At 47.2% G+C, this 27,261-nt stretch overlaps 1 protein-coding gene across 3 annotated transcripts; it reads right to left on the bottom strand.

Moving 5' to 3' along the window:
• Positions 1–30: 30 nt before the first annotated feature.
• PDLIM3 (PDZ and LIM domain 3) lies at positions 31–26,877 on the bottom strand. Of its 3 annotated transcripts, XM_045821288.1 has the most exons (8): positions 26,654–26,875; positions 19,758–19,909; positions 18,470–18,554; positions 11,315–11,382; positions 6,096–6,359; positions 4,361–4,491; positions 2,658–2,769; positions 31–1,013 (listed from the first exon to the last, which is right to left on the bottom strand). In XM_045821288.1, the coding sequence occupies exons 1-8, from the start codon at positions 26,744–26,746 to the stop codon at positions 824–826; spliced, it is 1,095 nt and encodes a 364-aa protein (XP_045677244.1). In that variant the 5' UTR covers positions 26,747–26,875; the 3' UTR covers positions 31–823. The 3 variants fall into 3 exon arrangements, with proteins under 3 accessions (XP_045677244.1, XP_045677245.1, XP_045677246.1); XM_045821289.1 differs by lacking the exons at positions 6,096–6,359; positions 11,315–11,382 and adding an exon at positions 11,695–11,882 and having other exon boundaries at positions 26,654–26,877; XM_045821290.1 differs by lacking the exon at positions 6,096–6,359 and having other exon boundaries at positions 26,654–26,876.
• Between the last annotated feature and the right edge of the window lie 384 nt (positions 26,878–27,261).

Genomic DNA, 27,261 nt, shown 5'->3' with positions numbered 1-27,261 from the left:
TGAAAGAGACATTTAAAATGAAAGAGACTATTTCAAAGCAAAAGAAACTGTTTTAATCTGAAAGAGACCGCATTACCTTCAGCTAGCAAACTTAAATGCCCCTCCTATCATCAGGAGCTGTGGGCACCTAAGAAAGAGTAAATGAGTATTACAAGCCAAGGAAGCCACATTTTCTTAAAATACCCGAGCCGGTACATACGAATGGGTCCTCTCACTGGAATGTTGGTTTCGGCTGAATTCGTGGAGTGGCACTGCGTTAGGTATTTTTAAAACGTTTTATGTGTTTCTTGTGCATGTTGCATCCAGTGGTACAATTGTTGCAGATGAAACTAGAGAAGTCCGGGGAATTTCTCCCTGACATGCACTTTCATGGTTAAAGCAGGTAACAAGACAGCTGCAGGTTGCCTCAGAATACAAGACGTCGTTGGGTATTGACTACAATCGCTAAATCAACTTCTTAGGGAAAGACAGACTCCCCGAAATAGCGTGATGTTTACGTGTTTGATGGCCATCGTATAAACCTTAAATTGTGAAACACGACATACAAAAAAACATGATCGGTTTAAATGTCATTCGGTTATCGCTCGCCCCGAAGAGGAAAAGAGCTGCAAAACGGAGCTGAAAGCATGTTTGTGCTGTAGCAAGCATCGGCCTCCCACGCAATAAGATAAACACCTAAGAGCCTCGGTTTTAGGTTTGGCCTCCGCAGTGTGCTCTACTTCTGCCCGAAGTCATTACTGCCTTCCCGTATCAGTGCGCGTGCGTGCGTGCGTGCGTGGGGGGGTGCGTGGGGGGGTACGTGGGGCTCCGGTCTGCCCGGGACTTAAGCTTTGGGGTAGAGAGTGACTGTGTCGTAGCCCTCTGGGGGCCTCGTGCGCGCCCTGGCGTGCGCTTCGCAGTACAGCTCGCCCTCCACGAAGAAGTAGCCCTTCTGCTTGAGGTTGAGGCCGCAGTCTGCACACACGAAGCAGTGCGGGTGCCGGTACTTGTCCCGCGCCTTCACGACTGCCCCGCTGCGGAGAAACAGGAGATCCGGTCAAAACTGCAGAGCCCCAACCCCGGCACAAAGGTGACACCTGCCGATCGGGCAGGTGGTTGTCTGTTTCCCATTCAGGAAACCGGGGCCTCCAGCGGTATAATTTGGGCCACAGCGGTGACACTGATGCAGTTGTCAGGGAGACGCAAGTCAGCCAGACTGAACCAGTCGTCCCACCTCTCTCTCTGATGTGAATGTTTTTCAGACTTTTCAGACAAGTCGCTGACATGAAAATTATATGCTCTTCCTTCATGATCTCTCCCCACTGTTTCTCTGAAAGAGGGAGCCGTGACTCTGCAGAGGGTTCTGATTCTCACCAAGGATGTTGTCTTCCCCAGCGGTCCCCAGCCTTTTTTGGCACCAGGGACTGGTTTCGTGGGAGACCATTTTTCCATGGACTGGGGATGGGGGATGGTTTAGGGATGATTCAAGCACATGACATTCAAGCTCTCCTCCTGCTGGGTGGGGCTGTTCCTAGCTGGCCTGGACCGGTACTGGTCCACACAACTGAAAGTCCCTCTGATCCTCTGTGCACTGGTGGCCCAGCCTCCGCTCTGTGCAGCAGGGAAAAACCAGACCAGAGCGCAGAGGGGGCATTCTCGTAGCAGGGGTGGGGCGGGAACGTGCCCCTACTGTCACAGCAGTTTGGCACCACTTAGGAGTGAGAGTTGCTTTGTGCTGACCTCACAAACTGTCCTGTTTTAGGAGGCCCTCTCACCTCCTGAGCTGCCTGTCCAGTCCGTTTCTCTCTGCCCCACACCCTCCCCTCTGCTGTGACCCACTGCCCTCCGGGGTGGACCCTGGATACCGGGACGGCTGCTGCCTCCGTGGGGGAGCTCAGGGCAGCAGGGCGGCACGAAGGGACGGGAGAAGTGGCCACGTGGGGCACTTGCGCGGAGAGCTGGGGATGACTGGGGTCACGTGAACTAGCAGGAGTGGGCATTCCAACGTAGGGACCCTCAAAACGGGAGCTGACTGCGTTTTTAGAAATTATGTGGGAATATTTGTGCAGCTTAAACTCCAGAGCCCCAACTGGAAAAGATCATGTGTCTCATTAACATCCTGACGGCTGCTGTGTTTGTTTCCCTGGGTTTATACACAAAAGGAACTACTCAAAGCCTCTGTGCCTTAGGGGGTGCTTCTTGAAGGGAAGGTTTGATTTCTTGGACATGATTTTACTCTGGGCGTGTCCTCTGGGCAATTTTTTCCCCATGAGAATAGTCTGAAATTACAAGTCAAGATTGCTGACTTACATTATGTGTCCATTTTAGGGTATATCTAAGGAATTCTGGTCAAAATATGATATGTGGTGGATGTTGGGTTTCAAGTCAATGAATAGAAATAGAGAGCTGTTACCAAGGTTTGTAGGGAATTCCTGGGTTAAAAGTGAAACTTAGTCCTGGCTGGTGGGGCTCAATCGGTTGGGTGTCGTCCCGCAAAGTGAAAGGTCACCAGTTCAGTTCCCAGCCAGGGGACATGCCTGGGTTGCCGGCCAGGTCCCCAGTTGGGGGTGCATGAGAAGCAACCACACACTGATGCTTCTCTCCCTCTCTCTCTCCCTCCCTCCCTTCCCCTCTCTAAAAATTAAACACATAACATCTTTAGAGAAAGAGACACTTACACAATGCCACTCCCACACTTGTCACAGAGTGGCATCTTCTGCGTGCTGCCAGCGCCACCGTGGACTTTGGTAACTGGAGCTCTCACACTCCGAGTCCCCGCAGGGCGGTCATCTGAAAAACAAAGTGTTTCCATTTACGGCAGAGGAACAGCTGGCTCCAGCTTGCACGTCGCTTCTATTTTGGGCTGTGCCCTTTCACCCAAGGAACTCTTAAGCTGCCGCCCAGTCTCGTGTCAAAAGGAGTAGGAGCCGCTCACGCATGCCTGGTTCTGAAGTAGGGCCCTGCAAAACAGAATTCGGCCACAGCTTCTGTTGTCACGGAGAGCTGTTACAACATGTTTAAAGGAGCAGAGAACATTGGCATTTTTTTTATTGTGGTAGAATATACATAATATAAAACTGACCAGCTTAATCATTGTGAGGGTATAGTTCAGTGGCATTAAGTGTGCTCACAATGTCATAAAACTATTGCTTATATCCATTTTTAGAATATTGTATCATCTCAAACAGAAACTCTGTATGCATTGAATAAAAGCTCCCTGTCCCCCCCTCCTCCTAGACCATGGCAACCTCCGTGGCACTTTTGGTCTCTGCGACTTGTCTGCTCTAGGAACCTCACACTCGTGTAAGTGGAATCACACAGCATTTGTCCGTCTGTGTCTGGCTCATGTCGCTTAGAAAGTTTTAAAGGTTCATCCATGTTGCGGCGTGGGTCAGAGTTTCATTCCCTTTTTAAGGCTGCATAATACTCCACCACGTGCATCTTGTTTATCCATTCATCTATCAACTGACATTTGGGTTGTCGCCACCTTCCTGCTGTGGTGAATAATGCTGCTACAGGCGTCGGTGTGCACGGGTCTGACTCCCCACCTTCAGTTCTCTTGGGTGTGCCCTGGAGGGGGATTGCTGGGTCGTGGGGTGACTCTGTGTTTAACTTTTTGAGGAACCACCACGCAGTGGCTGCCCCATTTTACCTTCCCATCAGCAGCGTACAAGGGTTCTCATTTCTCCACATCCTCCCACCACTTGTTATTTTGCCTTTCTTTCTGAGGATAGCCATCCTAAGGGGGCATGTTGCATTTTTGTGCACCTTTGGAAGGACAGTGCATATCTCTTGGGGGTGGAAAAACATGGATAAGAGTGTGAGCCCTGTAGACAGTAGGAGGAGGCTGCAGACCCAGTTTTGCTTCTTAGTGGCTGTGTGACTTCGCACAAGACCGCCCTCTCTGTGCCTCAGTTTCTCATTTGTTAAACAGGGAGAATAATAGCTCCTACTTCAGGGCTTTTGTGAGGGTTAAATGATAATGCATGCAAGGGATGTAGCACAGAATTTGGAACCTACCGAGGGCTCGTTACGTTATTTTTAAATTCTGATGATGAAGCTCTGGAGTATGGGAAAGCTGAGAAATTCTGCAGTGTCCACTGAAAACTCTGTTTAAAATGTGCAAGTTCAGATAGCCCTCGACCACTGCAGATGGAGTTTGTGTTGGGTGCCTTCCTGCCCATTTGCTGGCCACTTGGTCATGCTCTGGAAGCTCCTTTCCTAAACCAGGCATGCCCCCAAGTCCTTTGGGGCAAAGATGCCTTTGGCCTCTGGATAAAATCCGTGTTGAGGCTTCCTTCTCCAGTCTGCCTGCCGCCCTCCACTCCCCGCGGCCTGCCAGCGGGCTCTGGCCGCACAGCAGACGCTCCGGGCCACTCACCGGGGCCGTCGTCCACCAGCTCCTGGAGCACCCGGAAGGAGCCGGACTGGCGGGGCTGGGCGGGTCCGTCCGGGCTGTCGTGGAGCATGCGGTACACGTCCGACTGCGGGGGCACCGAGGCTGTGGGTTCGCTGAAACGCAACGTGGCAGCGGGGCAGCGTCAGGAGCGTGCGAGGCAGCACGCGCGCAAGAAGCCACAAGACATCAGCGGACAGTGATCCCTGTGTTTGCAGCGACTCCTGCGCGGAGACGCGGTATTGCCGCGTTCATCCCTGTCCTGGCCGACAAATAACGCTGACTCCTATGGGCTGCCTTAGAAATGTCACTAGTTAACCGCGGGGCTCAGCACTTCTCCATCTGGCCAAATACTTCGGAAGGCAACTAAAATATTAGGTAATAGTAATTAAAAAAAAAAAGACTTGTGGCTGATGGGTGTATAATTATAAATAGGAACACAATCAACCTTTTCTCAGAAAAAAGACGGGAGAGAAAGTGCAGGAGTGAGCCCCGCTCAGTTATTGGCATAAAATTGTCCTTAAATTCAGATTCCTTTCTGATACTACACGGAAAGTGTATGGATTAATTTTGCTTTTAAGATTAACTTGCTGTGTTAACTCCTGGAAACAAAGGTATCACTTTGCTTGTAAATTGAAGAAATTCAAATTGCCAGTGTTTGCAAGCATATAATATAGAAACTTACACATACATGTGAGTTATTTTGACTACACTACATCTCCTAAACAGCCACATTATAATTCACTTACAACAATAATAGAAGCTTTATTTTAATAAACTGTCTACAGATATATTCATGATGGGCAATTAAACATGCCACAGTAAAACTACATGTCAGGCACAAAATGCTTTATTATTTTATGTCATTTAATTGCATTATCTAGAAAAGGTAGTTGCTATCCACACATAATTTTATTACCTATATCATATGTGGAAATAATTATTTAATATCTGAATTTCCTTGCAAAATGGCCTTGAGCTACAGTATGCTATTATTATCTCATTGTATTCATCCCAAGAGATAGCTTTGGGATATTGTTACAGAGCACTCTTAACCATTATACTACTATAATTTATAACAAGTGGTTCTGTAATATTGAAAAAAGTAATATGAGTTTCTCATACCTTTTTATAATTGGAGAAAACTTGATGGCAAAAGTACTTTGAACACATATTTATACTAAAGAACAAATTAGTCAAAATAGAGACCTTTGGAAACTAAATATCTACATTAATAGCTTGAGATAATCACTTATAAACCCTTATTCATGGCAGGCATTTTAAATGGAAAAATAATTCCCTCTCCACAAGATGCCATTAGAAGAGTATCATCTCTTTTAAAACTCCTCTGGACCTCCCACCCCTTCTCAATTTTGGACCCCCAAAGAGGAGAAACATAGAGTATACTAGATTATTAATCCCTTTTGAGAAGTATTATACCAGACATTTGCCAACTACATTGTAACTTTTCACAACACGCATATAGTACATTTGGTCCTTCCGTGATTTCAGTTTGTTATGATCGGTCCCATAAAGCTCTAGGTTAATTCTTCAAATCATCTTCATCATGAGGCCTAGATATTTGCAAAAAAATATTTACTGTCCTTCCTTTAAAGCTCTTCCCGCAGCTTTCATGTGAGACAATGCAAGAAGACACCCATAACGCTGGCACTGCCTGTGTGTGGTTAGCATGCCCGTGATCGGAAAAGACCTGCATTACCTCATCGGGGGGGCTTCCCCTAGCGCGGTCGAAACCTGACCCTGCAGTGTCTCCATAATATTGTCCTCTGAGTACAACTGCATGGGTGTGTTAAACTGGGCGTGCACAATCTTCACACCAGGAAGCTCCATTTCCAAAGGAATGTTAGGGGCCATCTTAGCGGCCACTTTCAAGTCGCCCGGGCAAATACTGCTAATGGTGCTGACAGAAGAAGGGGTGCTCCGTCCGCTGCTGCCGTCGATGCCGGACGGCGTGCTGCATGCACTGTGTCGGTGCCCGCGTCAGACCGAGACGGCGCAGGGAGTGCAGAAACCAGACGGGGGTGGGGGTAGGGGTGGGGGTACAGAGAACAAGTGCGGAGAGGTTAAAAGGGGTGGAAGACGGGAAGTAAGAAGTGAGTGGAACCAAAATAAAACGACATGCAGACTTCTGGCTGCCATTTCTTTTCAAGAAGGAGGGCATTTCAACATTCAGGATGGGAAGAAGCGTCGCCCAATGATTAAAGGTACAGGTGATGTCGCATTTTTGGCTCTGTTCTACCATGTGATATGTAAGTTGAAGGTTACAGGTAAACAAGTTGTCTATCAAGTAGAAAAGATGTGGCCATATTCACTTTTTAAAAATAGGCCAGATAATTTTAAACTTGACAATTGTCACAGACTAATGGGACAGGGAAATTACATTGGCCAGGCATCCTTTTACGTTTCTGAGGTGCAGTACCTAAAATTAAAAGATTAATGAATGATCTATACAAAGAGTAAACTGGATATGCCATGTGAAGATCCCATTAAATAGTTAGGCTCAACATTTCAAAATAACTATGTTTCAGAAATGCAGTTTAGTTTAGTTGAACAGTAATTAGAAACACGTAGGTCATATGATTAAGATTATGTTTTAAGGCGATAGACTTGTAAACGTTTTGACTGTGTTAACTTTTCCTACTTTCATTCTTTAATTTTGTGAGGAATATGCTTTTAAGAATCGTTCACTGGTTTCATACAGGTTCCAGAACAGCCAACACATGCTTGTCACCTTGACATTCGTGATGAGCAAACAAGGTGGTCTCAGACTCTTGGAACGCCACCCAGGGCTGAGATATATTTCTCCCATGCATGGCCATTTCATGTAAACTTTCCAAAACACTCATATACTCATGCACAGGTGCCATTTCCTTCTACAGTCAGGCTGAGGGGGCTTGTTACTAAACCATCAGACAGACCAGCCATGCAGCCTTCGGAACAGCCAGGGAGGTCTCTCCTTCTCCCTGAAGCTGCATCGGAGGCAGATCGCCACTGCCATGCTGAGGACTGGAAAGTCCTTTTTCCACGTGCATTTTCCGTGCAGCATGAGAAAGGCACTTGGCAAGAAAATGAAATATACTGAGATTTTTTTTTAAAGCAGCACAGCCATTGAAGACAAAGCCAGAAGAAATGTTAGTGTTAAAGCAAACTCTGTCAGGCCCGCAGGTTAGTGTTGCTGTGAACGCAAGACAGACCACAATGTCTATGGTGTGTTTCTGTCGACGTCAGGATTCTCTTTGTGCTCAAGCGTGACCGCACCTGCACTGACCGCTGTTAGGGCTGCTGGTCTGACGCTGGCCCCTGCAGGCGGGACGGGCCACAAGGGTGAGTGGGGCCACTGGCTCTGCCGGCTCCCTCAGTGTCACAGCCTGATCCGTCCGGACAGCCCTGGTCACTACATGGACTACATTTTTGGACTACATTATTTTGGGTCTCGTTGTACTCAAGTCAACCACCTGTAGAGCCTAAAGCAGGCAGGTAAATATGGACTCACTCCTTCCCTCCAGGGCTTGAGACCCCGTTAAAAATCTGTGAATTTCTGGATCGTGCACCGCACGCCCAGGGCCTTGTGCTCCGTCTCCGCAGGCTCGGTGCTGCTCTGGCGCCTGAAATCGCCTTCAGCTGGGAAAGGACGGAAGTCAGATTTTGGTTGTAACGCAGTTTGGTCAGGATCTTCTTGATTGGATCTAAGTGTCATGAAGCATATCAAATGGTCATTTGGGGATCTGAAACGAGTGAAGTCCTGGCAGACTTGGGCTGAAAATAATGAACCCTTTCAATAAGCATTTAGAACTACTCCAACCTTCCCATGCGTCAGGCAAAGTGCTAGGCAGTGGGTAAACTGGGGTCAGCTCGGAACTTAGAGATAGTCCTTTTTATAGTTGTAATCAGTCACCTTTTTCTGTCGTTAGTGTTCTTTATACAGGCACGTTTGTGTATGTGACTTTATTTCAGCAAAGATTGTGTTCTAGTTCCTAATGTCTTTCTCATGCTATTTAGGGGCCCCTGTTTATTAAGTAGATAGGAAATAAACTCTAAGCTAGCAAGAATTAGTTTTTTATAAACTTCTGGGGCAATTTTAAAAGGTCTTTTGGACTAATGCTTGCAAAAAACTTTTCATGGGCTTCAGTCACTGTGAACCTCATCTTGGGTCACCGTGACCTACTTCTGTGACTTGGAACAGTAGGTGCTAATGAGATTTCTTGACATTGACTTACTGACTGGGCAAGGCCACCTGCGAAGTTGATGCTACACTCCATCACTTCACTGCTGGATAGACCATTAAAGAGAGAACTGATTTCTCTGGCCTGTGCACAGACTTTCGGGGGCCTGCTTCTGGAAGCGACTTGTCCAAAACCACTCACAGGAACTGTATTTTATCATTTGCACCTATAAAATCCCTTGTGTATATTTTTGATGGTAGCTGTGGCTTTAAAAATTTACATGTTTGCGTATGAAAATACCGGCTTTTTCATATGCTTCAATGATGATGAAATAATTAAAAGAACCGTAACCAGTAGTAAGATGCTAGGGAGATTAACATACAATTTAGTCTTTCCAATGTACTTCTGATCAGAAAGGTGGTCATTAATGGTATAGTTCTAGCTTGGTATATAGCCACCCAAAATCCCATCCTGATGAAGAATCACTTAGTGAGAATGGGACACGCAGGAGCTGGGGCAAACGGAGGGGACACAAGAAGGTAGGAGGGATAGTGGAGGCCTTTTTACAATTCTTTAAGGTTTGCATCCTGGTACCTGTTTTTCAAGCAAACCTTTCATCCCTGTTTCTCCTCTCTCCACTTCCAAATGCAGCTATACTGAAAGGTGCCTTACAGTGACAAAATTATGGGTGGTCTTGTTATCATCGCCATAGTTGAATTAAAATGAAAGTACGTTTTACTCTCATGTAGCAAAAGTAGGCTACAGTTGTTCATAAGGAAAATAACACAATAATTAATAAATAATAATACAAGAATGAACTCTGTGTTTCACGTGCTCAAAACTGTAAATCTACTTTTACTCCACCCTACGTATGAAAGAAGGGTGTCTGTCCCATACCTGCATCTCCCTGACCTGCTTCTCCCTGAAGTTTTATAAAATTAAAGGTGACTGGTCTTTAGCAAAGGCAAGAGGTATGCTACTCCGGTGCGTCCTTCTATTGAAGCCCCTGGCAGTCCTGCAGCTCCCTAGCGCACGCGGTTGTGCCGGCCTCAGAAGAATGCAGGGCTGTGTGGTTAACTGTGCTTCTTCAGGGAGATGTTTGTGTATGTATTCAATAGTAAAATAACATTCAACTTTTAATGGAGCGTTGTTACCTTGTCGGGAATGGGCTTGGGAAGCCGTTGAATACGGAGAAACGGGGAAAAGCCGCAGAAGAAATGGAATGGGGACGGACAAAGAGAAGGACAGGAGGACTGGGCGGGGCTGCAGGTGGGGGGGGAGGATCAGAGCTGCTGGTCCTCCGCGCCACTCGGGACATCTCGGGCCCTCTTCGAGTTCGGTTCCTGCAGCTGATGAGCACTCGGGCGTTTCCTGTGCCAGCTGCATTTGTAGGTGGTGGGGATCTAGCAGTGTGCTCCCTTTCTGGGCGGGGGGCAGATGTATTTTGTAATAATTGCCCTCTTAGCATCTTTCTGCTGCTCTTTCCGAGTCAGGTCACAAAATCGCCTGGCTTATTTTGAGGTAATCTGCTTCTGACTCTAGCTTCTGGAAAGACCTGCATGTGGACATCTCATGTAAGTAACGACTGACCAACCTCAGCAGGCCGCATAAACGCATGTGTCCCCAGGGGCCAGCAGGGCCCCACGTACATGAAAACGGGCCAGGAATCATACACTGGGAGGGATGGGCATGTATCTGGACAGGCTGGAGTGTACATGTTCCATCTTAAAGGCACTAGGACCTAAGTTCATTGAGACGATCAAAGGGTTAAACAAGTCAGTGTCTGTGAACGAATCCACCTACAGCCCCCCAGTTTGGGAAGCCTGACACAGGCCATCACTCTGTGTTCCCAACCTGTTAGGACAGCGCAGCGGAACCGCCCCCGCCCCTCCCCTGGGCTGCCTGATGCGGCCGAGGGGCAGAGGGGTGGGCGGGAGGTGCCTGAAGCCGCCGTTTCCTGGTGCCGTAAAACAGGGCACCGATTTCCTCCCTCGGAGGTTGGAGTCAGTTCAGAGAGAAGGTGTCTGAATGGGAGCCTCTGAAGATGGTCTGTTTCTCTGACTGGTGGGCGGCAGGGAGGCTTGCTGATTGTTCCAGCGTGTGTACAGTTTTCCAAGGGGGCAACCAGTCTGTATCCCTCCCTCCCAGCTCTGTCTGGGAGGTAGTACCTATCTTCCCCCAGTTGGAGAATTTCCTTTTGGAGGAGCCTCTCTTCCTTTGCAAGTACCCATGAGAGTTGATTTTTACGTAGTGGCTGTAATGAAGGGGACCGCCCGGTGGGCTCCGATGGTGGAATGAGGGGCAGGTGGAGGTGGGATGATGCGCGTCTGTCTAACTTATAAAGTTGCACCAGCATCCCCACCTGTGCCCCACCTGCTTCTTTGCTTCCCATGCGAGGGCTGGTTTCCAGTTCTGTTCCTGCTGGCCGGGGCCTTCCTGAGCTGGGATGGTGTGCGCCTGCCTGCCTCAAAGGTCGCTGCATTCTGGACGGGATCCTCAGGGGTACTAGTTATAAATAACATGGTGACCGGACTACACTTCAAACCCTCTGAGCTTGTCAGTGTTTACTCTCGGAAATGGCGGTTAGTTGGCGCTGTACTCTGCTACCTGAGTTTGTTACTCTTGCTTTCGAAATAAGCTTCAAGATGAAAAAAAAAAAGTCACTCCAAACACCTACGCGTTACTTTCCTTGGTGATTAGTAGGGTTTACTCAAGAAGCATGCACCCCACACTGCACAGTCTCAAAGCTTATGACCTGCTCCGGCCTGGAATTACGAAAGGTTTGGGCCGAATGTTGTGCTTGTGCTCGAAGTAGTTCACGTCCTGTGAAGACAAAGGGTTAAAAAGCCCCTCAGTGGACGGCCAGCCTCCGCTTGCAGCTGCAGCCGGATGCACGGTGACCGCACGGAGCGGATCGTTTACCACCAGACATCGACATGACTAAGGAGGAGGGCTGCGATGTGGAACCGGGAACCGGCGTTTTGGAACCGTGCTCTAGGGCTTGCCTTTCAAATAAAAACCTGATCGCGCCTTCAGGAAAGTAAAAGCAAAACAGCAAGAGCTGGACTGCTGAAAGGACAAGAACCCGGCTATCACGGCGCAGCGCGGCGGCCGGAGGCGGAGTCCGATACTTACGGTTGCGGCGAGCTAGGAAGGAGGCCCCGCAGCTGTCCGTGCAGCGCGTCGCGAATATTGCTAGTTGAATAGAGCCCAATGGGCGAGTTATAGGAGGCGCTCACTACCTGTCTTTTGTCATCAAGGTTTGCAGCTGCAACAAAAGGCTGGGCCCTCCTGTTGTGCCCGGTACCAATGGGTCTGAACTCCTGTACAATGGCAGACAAGATACACAGGGCCACAGAGTGCAGAACAGAGCCGTTAGTGAGCAGGCCGACAGCATCCCGCGGTTCATTACGTCTTCTTTCCCCACCAACAGATTCGCGGCAGCGTTCCAGGAGGGGTTAGTTACAGACCTTCCGGCATTGTCCGCGACATTTACGTGTGCTGTGTTCATCGACCCAATGTTCAGGTGCAAAGGAATTGACCTTATTTAAAATATTACAAAATAATTCAGTACCCACATCTTTTAGAAAGTTCTCATGACTCATTGGAGTAGAGAAGTTTCGGGTCAGAAATGGGGTTTTTCAGCTTCGAAAAACTGTTCCACTTAACATTTTCTCAAGTAGAACTCACATTTGCTTTATCTCCTATTAATATTTTAATAAGATTCTCTCCCATTTTAGGGAATGGAGGAATAAAACAGCCAGAAGGGGAGCATTTATTTGTAACTATATTGAATCATATTAACTAATCCAAGGTAAAAGTTGTTTTTTCTTAATACCCACAACAACAACAAACCCCCAAAATTCTTTATGTGGATTAAGTTATAACTTAACTTTAGAAAAAATAAGAATTAAAAAACTCTTTGTACTTATGAAATTGGCAATAACATTTATAGAAACCTCCTTTTTTTATTGTGATGATTTCATTGTTCTGTGTTTAAAGAACTCTTCTTGTTTAGGCCCAGAAAGGCTAAAGTCGGGAACACAAAGGCAGCTAATGTGAATGATTCACAAAAGGACTTTCACTTTATTGTTTGGTGAAAAGGGTCGAAAATCAGAGTCCTGAACTTTGAACTTGAAATATGCCTGAATGATCTGAAACTCCATAGTATTACTTTAATGTAGGGATCATGTTTTCTCATTTTTATACAGATTTGTAATTTCATAAAGTTACTAAGTTTTTTCCTAAGCAACAGAAGAAAACCAAAAGTGAACGCTACAAGACACATGAGCCAGTTCTGTCTCCAAATCTGTTCACTGGGCAGGCTCAGTAGGATAATTCTTTGCAGCCGTATTTTCACTCCCACACTCACACCAACTCCATTTACCTTCGTGAATGTGTCACCAGCATTTCACACGCATCTCAAATAGTGAAAACATTTATGGTTACTTGGAATGTTACTGGAAAGACAATTTTTATTTTATTTATTTTTTAAAAAGATTTTATTTATTTATTTATTTTTAGAGAGAGGGGAAGGGAAGGAGAAAGAGAGGGAGAGAAACATCAGTTGGTTGCCTCTCACACACCCAACCAGGGACCTAGCCCACAACCCAGGCCCAGGTGTGTGCCCTGACTGGGAATTGGACAGGTGACCCTGTTGTTTCCAGGCCTGTGCTCAATCCACTGAGCCACACCAGCCAGGGCGAGACTTTTTATTAAATAAAAAATAAAAAGATCTTGTACTATGCTTGTTCATGTCATTTTTCCCCTTCTTGTCATTACAGATGAGTAAATTGTGGAAGGGTGCTTAATTTTGTTAGGAAAGAGACTATCTCCCTTTTTAGGGGCGGGACCAGGGTTTTGCACAGAGATACCTGTGCCCGAGGACACCAGCGACTTCCTGTCGGGACGCAAGGAGCATAATGCTTTCTGTTGGTTTTCTCGCGCAGGCAGTCATCACACACACTCAGGCCTAGTGGCAGGACCCACTTGAAAAGCCAGTTACGACACGCAAATGGGGTGTGGCGTCAAAGGAGCCTCTGACTACGGCTGCCCCAAATCTCACTGTGCCTAAAATCCGTGATGTGGTCAAGAGCAGCTTCTCTCTCATCAGCTTTGGACAGCATATTTTAACAGCCTCCTGACGTTGACAAAAGGTCTGAGTTGAATACATGATTCCACAGAGTGATGGACTTGACCGCTAGCTTATTGACTTGATTCTTTTTCTTCCAGAACAATGGCTCACTGCCTGGGAGTTAGTGGCTCTGTTAGAGAGCAGAATGACTGAAAACAACCTAATGTGGTTTTAGAAAAATGCTGAATCCCAGAACATGTGAAAATGTGTGTGGTCAAACATTTATATGGTGGTATATAATCTGACTGTGTTGTCTGATTTAAGCATGAAGCAGGATTGGCTGAGTTTTATGATGAACCATTATGATTAGCCATTGTTGTGGCATGAAACTGTGAACTGGAAATAATTTTAAGTAATGACAATGGCCATGACTCAGCCTCTGTTACTCTTTTTAATATGAAAGAAGACAGAAGGCTAATTGCCTAATTGCATAACTTAGTTTTGGTGGATTATAAATCTCTCAGGCTAATTAAAAGAATGAATCAGGCAGGACTGAAGGGCTCAAGCTATTTGTAAATTAGCTTTTTCTTTTTTTTAAACAAAGTATGCTACACTGTAAAGATCTTGGTGAACAGAATTGAACTTACAAAAATTATTTAACATCGTGTGATGGCTTTATGGGAAACATCACTGCCCTTATTTTACTTTATTAGTGTTAAAACGGTAAATAAACATGGATGGTGGTTGTCCTATAAGTGAGGGAACTTTTCTGAAAACATTTATGCACAAATCATGTCTAGTGGTGCTTCCAAACAGCAGCACATGCGTGCATCAGCTCCTAGCTTTGTCTGTGCCATTTTCAGCTTTGGTTGTATATCGCGAAGGTTGCAAATGTATAATGTGTTAAGGGAAAAGTAGCCCCTGTGTTTTCCAGGAAGATCCTAAAAGGAGGTTTTTCTAACACAGGCTGTAAACGTTCATACTTAGGCTCTGCAAAGCATTAGTTTTAGGGACACCCCGACAAGACCCAGGAAGCGCGTACACTGAAGGTGAGCACAACATTTAAGATGACGCCAAGAAGCAACATTCTACCTGGGTCTCACATCATCGCCGATGGCCAGCCCAATGGAGGGACAAAACCAATGTGAAGTTTGCTCTTCCACTTTCATTTCTTTTTATTTTGTAGTGGAAAGTCATTAGTCATGGGGAGCACCAGTGAAAAATACTTGAGATAGCAGTTAATAGAGTCCAGCTCTTGTGTTTGTTTACTCCACCCCCCCCCAAAAGCAGCCACACGATTCTTCTCTCTTAGGCATTCAATAAATAACCCTTGCAATTCATTAATTTTCGATGTTATTTTTAAACGTTAGGAGGTTATATTAAAGGACACTATTTTGAGTTAATGAAATTCGAGGGCTGCCGGAGGAAAGCAGAGATCCGCTGACATCGGGGGGAAGCAGCCCTGGACAGCCACCTCCCAAGCCCTGGCGTGACCCGGGCAAGGACGGCAAAGAGAGTTCGCCTTTCCGTTCCTCTTGGGGAGAGGTTGCCACAGGTGAAGACTGGGTCTGAGAACTGAGGCGATTGTCAGCTCCAACAAACAATGCTTGATCATATACACACATATTTATTTGTAAGAAGAAATGGTGGGGAAATGAAGGAAACACTAAGTCAAGTGGTCAAATATTTGATCAAGCCACATGGACTAAATGGTATTTTATACTGTTCGGACTTTATGAGCGATCACCTCGCCCCGGCCTCATCCTCACCCCAAGAATGAAAAATGACGTCACCCTGTGATTACTTTCTCAGTGATCTGTTGAGTTTTTCCCATCTCTCACGGGAAGAATTGGGAGAAATGGGGATTGGGAACACTTGCTCTGTGCAGGCGGCTGCCCAGTTATCAAAACATTATAGAACAAGGGCATCTGATGAGAAAAGGAAGAACTTCAACCCTTACGCTGTTTGACTGTACACGTAGTATGTCCTCATTGTCCAGTCATCCAGGACAAGGAGTCAGTCCTCTATACGGAAGTGCCAACAGCTATCTTCTCACTTAGAAAGGAACCTTTTGCTTTTCGTTTCAGAAAAGCGTCTTTCCTGCCTTGTGATAGCTACATGTAATTTTGAGTGGTTCAGCTAACCTTAACCAGAGATGAGGTCAATGCTTTATTTGAGAAGGTAGGCTTTGTGGAAGGACAGGGGCTCGCACGTGACCTCAGTCTAGAGGGGTGCCGTGTAGAGAAAAATGTGGGTGCGCTCCCTGGGCAGGGTCAGAACCTGAACACTGCATTTGTATAGTCAGTGGCTGGGGTTGCTCTAGTTACCCTCTCCATTTCGAGTCTAAATTCATAAAAACCAAATTTAACTTCTAATAATGGCATGGAAAATCTTTAAACAACTAGATATTAAAATTTTTGTATTAATTATTGCTATAGCTGTGTAAGAAAAAGTCTCTAAAGGCTTTTCCCCCTATACACAGGGGAAAAGACTATAAATAAATATACTGATGTTTTATTATTTGTGGCTGCACTTGGGTGGTCGGACATACAGTAGTGTTTTTTTTTCCCCAACAAAGGTATACTATTTTTTAAGTGAAAAAGAATATTTTATTCCAGCAGCTAAAGTCACATAATTTACCATAAAGGTTTAATTTGGGCTGAGGAACAAGAACCCAGATTGTGCATTGCTCAATGGCATTTTACTGCTCCTTTGCACGGGCATCTCCAAGCTGGGTTTAGTGGTGGCATTTGTTCCTGAGGCTGACACCCCTTTGTTGTCCAGAAGCTTGCAGAGCTCTCATGTGGGGGGAAAAAGGCATCTCTCTGCATAGCTTTGTGTTAGTTACAAAAAATAAAAGGAGACCACTCAACACCCCAGTTTAGCTTTTCTCCCATCTCCTTCTACAAGCGAGGTTCCTGCTTGGTTTGCACCACGGCAGTTCGTCCTAGCTCACGCTGTGGGACGGCAGACAGCGGGGGCTGTGCTGGGAGCGGAGCTGCCTTGTGTAGGGGGTGTCTGTCCTGAAGTGGCGGCTTCTGCGAACTGATCGTGCAGAAACCTGGCCCGGGCAGTGAGGAGCAGAAATTCTCTGGTCCCTGAGGAAGAGAACTGAAACGGCTCTTATCTCTGAGGGTGTCAGTAAGAACTACTCATGACTCAAACTAAAGGAATGTTCTGACTGGCTTCTGTGGGCCTTAACCGGATCTTCACCTTTAATTAAAAAAAAAACAAAACCAAACCTGTTTCTTGCGCTATCTTTTCCCCCAGGTGTAGTATCTTTTCTTCTATCAAAGACAGAAGATTAGAGGTATTGTTACTCACCAACCCCGCTGGGAGGCCAGGGCACACCGCGGGCCACGTTTATTACCTGTCTTATCCACTTTATCTTTTGCTCGCTTGTCTGGAAGAGCAGAACCCTTGTCGGACCTACCTACCCCACTCACCTAGCACCGCCACTGTTACCCGCAGCAGCTGGGGGTGGTGGCAGGGCAGTATTCTGAGGATGGGTGCCCAGGACGGGTCCTGGGCCAAGTCAGAAAAGGCAGTCTCTCTGTAGCCCCTCCCACGCCTTTCCTGTTTAATCCAAAGTAATTTGTAATGACCCTGGGGACAGCGATGAGGAAGGCATTCCTGGTCTCTAGGAAGCCCTGACACAGGGCAGCTTTCCTCCCTCATTGTTGGGGGGACTTCTGGTGGCACCCCGGTGCGGGGTGGGGGAGGGTGTTGCTCCACCAATAATTATGAGAGCTCCCACTTAATTCAATGCCTCTGTGAACAATCTGAGGTGCCCAGTTGTTTACCTTCCCGTCTGAGAAGCCCTCCCTGTGAGAGACCCGTGCAAAGGCCCGCTCCGTCACGTGCCTTACGGGGAAGGCACGGGGGCTCGTGGAGACCAGTGGGAGAGCTGAAGGGGCAACACAGAGGCCGACCAGCCCCGGAGGGAGACGCTGCTGGGCCGTCAGGTACAAGTCCGCTTGCGGCCCGTTTTCACTAGATACCTGGAAAAACCCCGCCTCGGGAACCTCTACTCAGCGTAGTAGGAATGCTCCTTTTAAAAGAGGTATTTGATTTATAAGGCTGTCTCTCTAAACTTGGGGAGCTTCTAAGTAGAGGCTCTAAAACCATTTTCTTAATTACGTTTCCCATACAGCTCACTCGAGGGTTGGTTTCATTTCGGATTTTTGGAGCTTGTGAGAAGAGACCTAGTCAGATAAATAGCAGATTATTCAATGAGTTTAGCTCAGTAGATCGCGTTGCTGCAAGGGAAAGCCCTTTATCGTTGTAATTTAACTGCACGAGCAGAATGTCATCTTGATTACAGAGTGCAAGACTTTCCGTAGAATACACTTGACTACAGAATGCCTGAACCGAGAGTCAAGGAACTGATGAAAAGTAAGGTCTGGGCAAAGACCTGGGAAGGCTGAGGTTCCAGTAACAGCTTGGAGACACCTGTTTCCAATGGTTGTCTGCCCCTCCCTGTTGTTTTAACGTCTTAATGTTCTTGGATCACCTCACGGTCATTTGGCAGAAGTCCATCATAAAAGACAATGAAAAATTAAGTAGACTCTACGTAGGTAGATATAGCCAAGTTTTTCCTGATGAGAACGTGTTTGCATTTGAACAAGATGTTCAGCTAGGCATCCCTCTCTGTTTTATTGATGTAAGAAAATGTGGGGAATCTAAATTAATCTCAGATAATAAAGATTTACTCCAGTTTTTTATATTTGCCACTTCTCCTCCCTCTTGGAAGTCGCCCACAACATTTAAAGGGAAATGTAACATGAATATCATCATTATTCCAAATAATAAATATCGTTATTCCAAAATTCATACCTGGGGTTCTGATTCCAAGTTGATCTTGAAAGGATGTGCCTTCCCGTCTTCAGATACCTGAGGAGACCACAGGCGAGTTTCCGCCCTGGAAATACAGTACAGTTCGTTAACTCCAAAGTCTAAAGATACTTCCAGTCCTAGTATGCTTCGGTTTCCTGTAACGTTGGTGGGGATACCGTTAACCCTTGATAACCGAAGCAAAAGCGATGTCCCTTGCTCATAGTCTGTGCTCTCCCATCTCATTGGCCTTCCATAGTTAGTGTGCTTTCGGGGAAACGTGGAAGCACCCCGTGGGCCGCTGTGGATGAGTATTTGTGTCCCCCTCACATTCACATGGTGAAACCCCAGTCCCCTGCCCATGACCCCAGGCCAAGGTCCCTGGGTCTCCGCTACTTCCCTCCTAGCCTGCCCAGGGCACAAAGGGATGGTGAGGGATTGGCCAGGCGGGTCTGCTGTTGGCATCAAGGACTGCGCTTTGTCCAACCCCCCTTACGTATCTGGGACGCTGTGCTGTGCTTGGCAGGGGCACAGGCTGTACACAGACAGGGAAGGAGTCCGTTCCGCCCCGGCAGGGGGCAGGTCGCTGCCTGCCCCCCGGGCCAGCAGGGAGAACCGTGCCCACTGTAGCATCAAGATAAGCACACTAACCACCACTGGGACAAAACCTGTCTTCACAATCGGTTCGTATCGGGCTCTGAGGGCAAAAGATCAGGTTCAATTCCCTACTATTGTTTTTGGTCAGAAATGTCTCATGACCTAACACACTCCTGGGTACACACATCCTCACACCTCATGAGATTCTTCAGGGCCGAATTCTGTACAAAACAGCCAATGGCATACAGCACATTAGCAACCGATTTTTAACAAGGCCACATTTTGTGAGGTCGAGAGGTTCTTTCAGGAGAATCTCTGAGTCCCGTTTTCTACCACGTCTAGTGCAGCGGGACGGCTAGCTGTGCCCTGCCGTGTTCCTGTGGCCAGTACCTTCAGCGGTTCTGTTTTCATAGTCATTTAACTGGATTGGTACAAGGAAAAAAATGCCCTTCGCCTCTGTCATTATTCTGACATCCCAGAGAATTCCTTGTAGAAACAGTTTGCTAACGACTGTTTAGGAGGCCTGACTTCAGGGCAGAGCAGACTGGACTGGAGTGGCTGCTGTGGAAAGCAGCCGGTGGACATTCTAGTTTCTGTGCCCCACTCCTCCCTGGGGGCACGAAACCACTTGTAGTTTCGGTTCAAGTTCTCCTGGCACCCAGACCCCGTGTCAGCGCCGCGGGTTAAGGAGCACCTGTCGATCTTGAGGCACAGCTGGTGTGCTGCTGCTTTGATCCGGTCCTGGGCGTCGGCGTGAGTCATGGACTCCGTCCCGAAGCCATCAATAGCCAGGATGACATCGCCCGGGCACAGGTTGGCCGCCGCCGCCTTGCTGCCTGGGGTAATCTGGAAGAAATCATGGCGCCTGGTCAGTGTCACCGTCTTGCAATGAACAGCTTGAGTTTCATGCCTGAGATTCGTATTTCAGCTTGGCGACATGGAACATGTTTTATGGGGCAGGAAATCCTAAATTTAACTTAAGCTAACTCTTAGTGGATCAATTGTGTTAGCTCTATTTCCCTTGCAATTTTGTTTCTTATGAACTACGTTTCCTTTATCATGTTGTCTCGCATTCTTTTTACAACACCTCCCTAACCTCCCTGTTTGAATCACCTTTTCCTTGCTTTAAGCAAAATAACTTGATTTTTAGTTTTTTGGTTACCCTCCAACTTGCTATTAGGGAATCAAGCTTCACTAAATTTAGGAAGATTTCATATTGGAATTGAAACTGCTTTAGTATCTCTATAAATTAGGATTCACATGAATGGGTACTTGGGATAGAGAGAGCTTGAAGGAGAATCCCCCCTGAGTTAATAAGAAGAAGCCACATGATCAATAAAATAGTCACTTTTCATGAACTCTTCAGATAGCTGAAGTTGCAGGGCAACCGACCAGCCCGGAATTTAAGGAAAGACAGACAGGTGCCCGCAAGGAAGGACAGGATGTAAGCCCGGGCTCGCCTGAATCCGAGCAAGGAGGAAGGCGGGGCCCCCGGACTCGCTGTTAGAAGAATTCAGTTAAAATTGTGGGCAAATTGTTCAAGGTCGAGTGTGAGTTAGTATTTGGAGTCTAGAACCCCGGGGAGCCACGGACACAAGAAAGTTTATACCCACGCAGCCTCTTCTCTGTGCGTGCGTGGGGGACAGACGGAACGAATAGAAAACAAGACGCAACATTTTAATTAAACTCTGTCAGTACCACATTAAATATAAATGGTCTAAACACACCACACTTCTTTTTTTAACAGAGATTGTCAAACTAGGTCAAAGAGCAAGTTCCATTTTTATGCTGACTACCAGAAATCCATGGTGGAGTTTTTCTTTGGGGGTGGGAGGTGGTGAAACGAAAGGAATACTTAAAGACATGGGGAAAATATGGTGGTTACATGTTTAGTTGAAAAGATAACACAGTTGAAATTATTATCGTGTGGAATGGTCAGTGATTGTTTGATTGCTGTGCCTGCTCGCAGTCTTTCTGGGTGGGTCCCAGCTCTCTGCCCCTGCCTGAGCGTCCTCGCTGGTCGTCCCCGCCTGCTTCTCCAGCATCACCATGCCACTGCCGCCCCTCCCCCCACTACTGCACGGGGCTATTCTGATTTTCTGCTAGCTCTCAGTGAGGCCAGCCCCGCGCCCTCTTTGTGTTTCACACGCACTGCTAGTTTTGCCAGGGATGCTTCCCCTACTCTCCATCCAGTTGTCCCTTCTCCTCCCTTTGGTCTAGGCTCAGAAGTCACCTTTTCAGAGAGACGCCCCCGAACATCTGAAGTCGTTTCTCCAGCTCCCACCCCATCCTTCTCCACCGTTCCGCCCTGTTCGTCTCCTCCGTGAAGACAGTGTGCACTTTTACGCCTGGGTATGTACCTGTGCGTCATCTGTCTCCCTAACCAGACGGGCAGTCTGGGGGCTGGAAGTTATATCATGTCTCTTCCTAATGCTTCACAGTGTATATTCCGGTGTTGGGAATGAAAGAATGCTTGAAAAATGAATGGAGAGGCCATTTAACTTAGAGTTTGTGAGAGGAAAAGAGCTAGTCAGCCGGACATGAAGACTCCACCGCATCCCGGATCTTGGGGTCATGACCCAGAGGCTCCGGCAGAGGAGCCAGGGAATCCGTGTTTGTAACGAGCGCCTCAGATTTTCATCATTCACATCAGCCTATTAATGGGGGCTGTTTGGGAAAAAATAATTTAAAACATAGAAGAAGGATCTATAATGTTCTGTTTACTCTGGGAAACACAAGGCAAGTCCAAGAAGTGGCCCTTAGGAGATTTTTATGTCATGAATGAAAATGATCGGGGCAGCCCTGGAGGGAGACAAGTCTATACGGAAGGGCATTGCCGGGGCATGTGGGTCAAAGTGCTGAGAAACCGCATTGTTGGATTGTTCGCCATTGTCTACCAATAAACTCCCGTGCCTCCCCTGGAATTCCAGCCTCCTAGCACCTGCATCTACATCTCCAGAGCCGTGCCCACACCGGTTACACCAGACTCTCTGTAGGTAGTCCCTGCGCATGGGTTTATCTCGGTGAGTCTTGTGTACAGCCAGGGGCGAGCACTCTTCCAGTATTATCCTTGCTATTATTGGTATTGTCTCGTTATCAAGAACTAGGATCTCAATACTCAAGACACTGTTGTAACACGAGAAAACTGACGCTCAGAAAGTATGAGAAACCTGCTTAGGGCCCCGCACCCAGTGAAGATCTGTATTTCCCATGGGGGTGTGTCACTTGACCGCTGAAGCTCCTCCACCATCCCACCAGCCCACTCCTGCAGGTGGTCCCTCCCCCAGCTTCTCCTGTCTCCTCGTCACACTTCTTTCCGTGGAATCCCCGACGGTGGTACCACTGTGGTTCATGTTCACGTCTTTCCCTTCTACCGATCCATGAGCTTCTCAGGGTGTAGAAACCAATTACGTTATAACGGTATCCCCCGCAGTGCCTCCCGCAGACAATACATTCTGCACTGAACAGCTACTTGTGGGCTGTGTGAGTACCATTCACGCAGAAACCAGCTCGTCCGTGCAGTCACGTCTTTGGTCGAACAAGATTATATAGGTTTTTATTCACGTCAACCTTCCTCCTACCTTTGACACCTGGGAGAGGATTGCACTCCGCTATAAACATTTTTTTTCCTAAAAGTTCAAATTTCAACTATAGTTTATGTTAAAGTAATATACATTTCTATGTTAGAGGCTGCAACATTCAGGAATACACTAACATTTTTCTATGTTGGTACCCAAGTCCAAATGGCATTCTCGGTTCCAGTGATCTTGAACCTGGGTGTGCTCTGAACAGGAAGGAGGGGGGAGGGAGGTGGGGGAAGAGGAGCTGAGTGGGAAAGGACACGCTGGCATCAGATGTATACAATAATCCTACATCATGTGCATAAGAGAAGCTTGTGCTTTATTCCAAACTGGACCGTTTGTGAAAACAAATGATTTGTAACTTGGCATTGATAGTATGTTGTCCTTCTGGGTGGTCCGAACACTTCAGAAAGAAGGACTCCTTAGAACCTTCTTGCCAGAAAAAAAAAAAGCTGCTCACTTAGAGATGTGAGCCCTAAGCTTCACTCTGTGCAATACTTAGGCCAGTTACGTGTGGGGTTTGCAGAAACCCCCCGCTGCCCTGAAATGAACCCCACAACAGAAGTTTTATTGCGTAAGGCCGAAAAATTGCTTTCCTAAAAACTGTGTGTATCACAACCAATTGCTCAATTTTTTGAGAATGTCTGGTATTTGGTTTACCATACTTCTGATGTTTTTAATGATGCAGAGATTAACCCAGCTGATTAACTGGATTGTAAGCAATTATGGGGTGCCATTTCAATGGATGGGGAGAGCTACATGTATAAGCCCCTGCCCTGGCTCAGGGGGAGTGGAGGCCCACTCTCCAGGAGCGCTGCTGTGGTCTGGATTTGGACGGTGTGGGGTGGGTGGGTGGGGGGGGAAGGGGATGGCTTGTAGGAGAACCAGAATGGATTTAATTTATTTCAGAAATTCATCTTATTTATGGGACTTTCTGTGGTATTGAGTGTAGGCACTGGTGTTTTGATTCTTTATGTACTTAAGAACTTATCTAAAATACATCAATTAACAAAATAATTGTCATTCATCTTTATCATGGAATATGTTTGAGGACACAATCTACTTATTTGTGATAGTTACATAAAAAGTGAGCACTTTAGTCATTCACGTGTGTCATATTTATTCTGTAAGGCATGTGATGTACAAGACACTATGCTGGGCACTGAGTACCCCCTCATTTGAAAGTTCCTGTCCTTGGGGAGCATGTGATTTGTGGGGTACAGATGGATACAACCACCTGTGGTGGGAAGAGGAGAGGTCATAGGTCAGAAGCTATGGTCATCAAAGGGGTCAAATGCCATTTGACTGGGTTTCCACTGGTACAGTGGACAGTGGGGTGGGGCCAAGAATTCTGGAGAAAACGGATGGGGAGTGAAACTAGGTGAGGAATCGTGAGTGGTCCTGAGTCGCGGCCCCACCGCCTGTGCATGGAGTTGGGGGAGGGGAGGGAGCGAGAAGGGCCAGAGCAGGAGGAAGTGGAGTCGGAAACACGGGTTGGGAGAGAGGGCGGAAGCCGTGAGCGCGCAAAGACCACACATTTTAGCCGCTATAATCTGGGATGCTATCGAAGGGTGTCGAAGAATGGGGAAGACAGGAGCGAGCTTGCATCTCCCGTGATGGATGCAAGGAATATGCAGGGTGAATTGGAGAGGGAGACAAAGAGCTCAGTGGGACGTTAGGAAATCTTGAAAAGGGACAGTGGTGGAAACAGAAGTGGTAAATCTTAACCACAGAGAATCAGGAGAACCACGTGATGAATTGGATGGCACAGAACACCTAGCTGGAAATATCTGTACGATAAGCAGAATCCTTCAACCCATGTGAAGACTTTGGAGGCGGGTAGACCTGGCGTCAAATTCTGTCCCACCACCTGCGGTCATCAGCAGGGTCGTGAGTCTCTTGAGCCTCCCCCTCCTTGTCCGTAAAAAGGGATAATAGGCTGCCGCTCTAACTGGACTATTGTGAGGTTTAAGTGAGTCCCTGCATACAACAGGCTTAGAAGGGAGCATGGCAGTCAACCCTTGTCACTCCCTTTTCACATAATAGAAACATTATCAAAGTAATGGAATCATCCTACTATCTACTTACAACACTGACAATTATTTTTGGGCACTACCTTTTGGTCTTTTTCTAAATGATTTTTAGTATTCTTATAGTTTAAGTGGAAAGCAGTCTCAACTAGGTGATCACGATGGCAACAAAGTTCAAGCAAGCGTGTTTTCATTTATCCAGCAGGAGTCTACCATGGCCCTGGTTTGGGGGACACCTGAAGAACACAGCCACTTATTTTTGCCTGTTCTCCTTGAATTAAATTAACTGGAGAGAAGAGGCACGGCCAAGTGAAATAATCATATGTGGCCGCGCACTGTTATTGAATCAAGTGTCAGCATGAGTGATGGGAATTAGTAATGAGTTAAAAGTTAAAACAAGAACTGGCTTCCCAAGCGGTAATTGTCATCGTATCAGATACATTTCCAAAGAGCGCCTGCAGTGCAATTCCAAAACGTAAGCACAGCTTTAGATAAATGTTTCAAATGTCAACAACTCAAATTTCAAACACGAGATGAAGCATACTGACATGTTACGTAGTAAAAGCAAGATATTTCCTTTGTAAATCACTTAATTGTTTCTTTAGGACTTTATATAAATACGATTCACCTTTGGTTAGAATTCAAACGCTTATTTCCTATGGTATGAACAAGTGAAAAGTACACTTCAGAAACTTTAAAAATATTTCTTAGTAGAGATAATGGAAACTGTTTTCTCTGGTAAAGCCATAAAAGGCATTGCTTGGCCCTGATCACCGAACCGTTTTCTGCTTAATTTACTTAGCAACATTTTTTGGGGTATGTTAAGTTTTCACGTCTCATACAAAAACACATGTCAGATGTGTTTATATGTTTTTGAAAACTGTAAGCCAAAGACTGAAGTGTTCCAGGGTATGCGTCTGTGTGATACACGTTCGGTGGTATTTTTGTGAGACATGGGTTTCCAAATCTCCTAGAGGTATAAATAGTATATGGAATGTAAAAGGTATTACCTTGCTCAAAAATCTCTGTGAACCAATCAGATTGTAAGATACAGGGTAAGCAGTGAGGAAGAAAAGAAAATAAAGCATTAAAAAACTAGGTTTAATATGCTTTATGGGTGATAACTGAAGCAATGATTTTCTTTTAAGACAAATACTTGTGTTAGAAAGAAATCGAGTAGAGCCACCAGGGGTTTACTGACAGGACAGAGATTGCGAGGTTTCCTTTTCCTTTCTCCCTCATTAGCCAATACTTAGAAGGCTGTTAAGGAGAGCTTGACTTTGGTAGTGGGGCATCATTCTCGGAGTTGTTAGGCCTATTGCTGACTTTCCATGGAGGAAACTAAAAACAATCTGACCCGTTTTCTTTGCAGTTTGAGTTGTAGGTGATAATGCCTCAGCCAAGTTCCTGGCTTTGGAAAACATGTATTCCAAAAGCCTGGACACCGAGGGACACAGATTAGTAATCCTTTCCCTGTCTGAGCCGATAGGAGCGGTTCCCGCTGGGCCGGCCCAGGTCGTGGGCCCCGTGAACAGCGCCCTGCTGAAGTTTCCCCCCCAGGCAGGAACAGCGCTTACTGGTGCGCCTGGCTCCGGGGAGCGGGGAGCGGGCACCGGGGACCGTCCTTTCTCTTTTCCCCTCTCCTGGTGCCCATCTCCTTCTCCCGTGTCCTCATCTCCCTTGTTACTGAAAAGGGCACCCGGCCCTCGAAGTCTAGGCACAGCCCAGAGACATCACGCCGCCGCTCCGCTCCCGGAAAGTTGCTGGAGACCTGGGGGATGCAGGCGCGGCTAGCTGTCCTAAGGTGCTCTGCATCCTCCAAACCTCACTTTGTGCAGCCGCCGCCGCCCCTCCAGGGGTGAGCCCCAACTCCGGGACCTCCCCAGCGCACCCGGGCTCACTAGCCACTCTCCACTCCAGGGGGACCGGCCGCAAGCCAGAGCCCCCGACTTGTAGGAAAAGAACGGAAAAGCACCTACCCTGGTGATGATCAAGGGCTGGTTGAAGTCTATGCCCCCCGAGAGCCTGAAGCCCCAGGGCGCAGGGCCAGGGAGGACCACGTTCTGGGGCATGGTGCCTCCTGGCGCGGCCTTCCTCGGGTGGGGGGGCGCAGCAAGGGGCAGCCCTGCGCGCGGCGAGCGGTCCTGAGCTGGGTCGCCCCCTATGCTCCCCGGGCACTGTCCTCGCTGGGACTGAGGCCTGAGAGCTTTATCCCCGCTCCCCAGTGACGTCACCAGCCCGCTCTCCTCCCCGCCCCTTCCCACCAAGGAGAGCTCCAACTTTGGAAGAAAGAGCCGCGCCAGACCCAAGGGAGTTTACAGCCGGGCACTGGCTGGGTGCAGCCCGCAGCCCTCTGGGCGTGGGGGAGGAGAGGCGGCGGCCGAGGCTTCGGGTTACAGCTCCCACCGCTCTCTTTAACACCTGTCCTCCTGTTTATTTTCTGCTTGGGGCTCAGCCGTGCGCCTCGTTCTAAGTTAAAAGCAGTTAAACCACAGCCTCTGAGCTTTCAATGAAAATAAAACACGAGCATCATCAAAACAATGGGTTATTTAGCAATGTTGAGTACGATAATATTTACCTGCTGGCT

This window comes from Phyllostomus hastatus, unplaced genomic scaffold, assembly GCF_019186645.2.
Source record: "Phyllostomus hastatus isolate PE091 unplaced genomic scaffold, TTU_PhHast_1.1 phas_scaffold_46, whole genome shotgun sequence".
Lineage (NCBI taxonomy): Eukaryota > Metazoa > Chordata > Mammalia > Chiroptera > Phyllostomidae > Phyllostomus > Phyllostomus hastatus.
This window is presented reverse-complemented; position numbering and strand designations above follow the sequence as displayed.

Coding starts and splice junctions, on each gene's coding strand:
- PDLIM3 (XM_045821288.1), bottom strand. CDS start 26,746: ATGCCCCAGAACGTGGTCCTCCCTGGCCCTGCGCCCTGGGGCTTCAGG. Junction 18,555..19,757: donor CTGTGCCTCAAGATCGACAG/GTGCTCCTTAAC, acceptor CTGTATTTCCAG/GGCGGAAACTCGCCTGTGGT. Junction 11,383..18,469: donor ACTTGGAATCAGAACCCCAG/GTATGAATTTTG, acceptor TTGTCTTCACAG/GACGTGAACTACTTCGAGCA.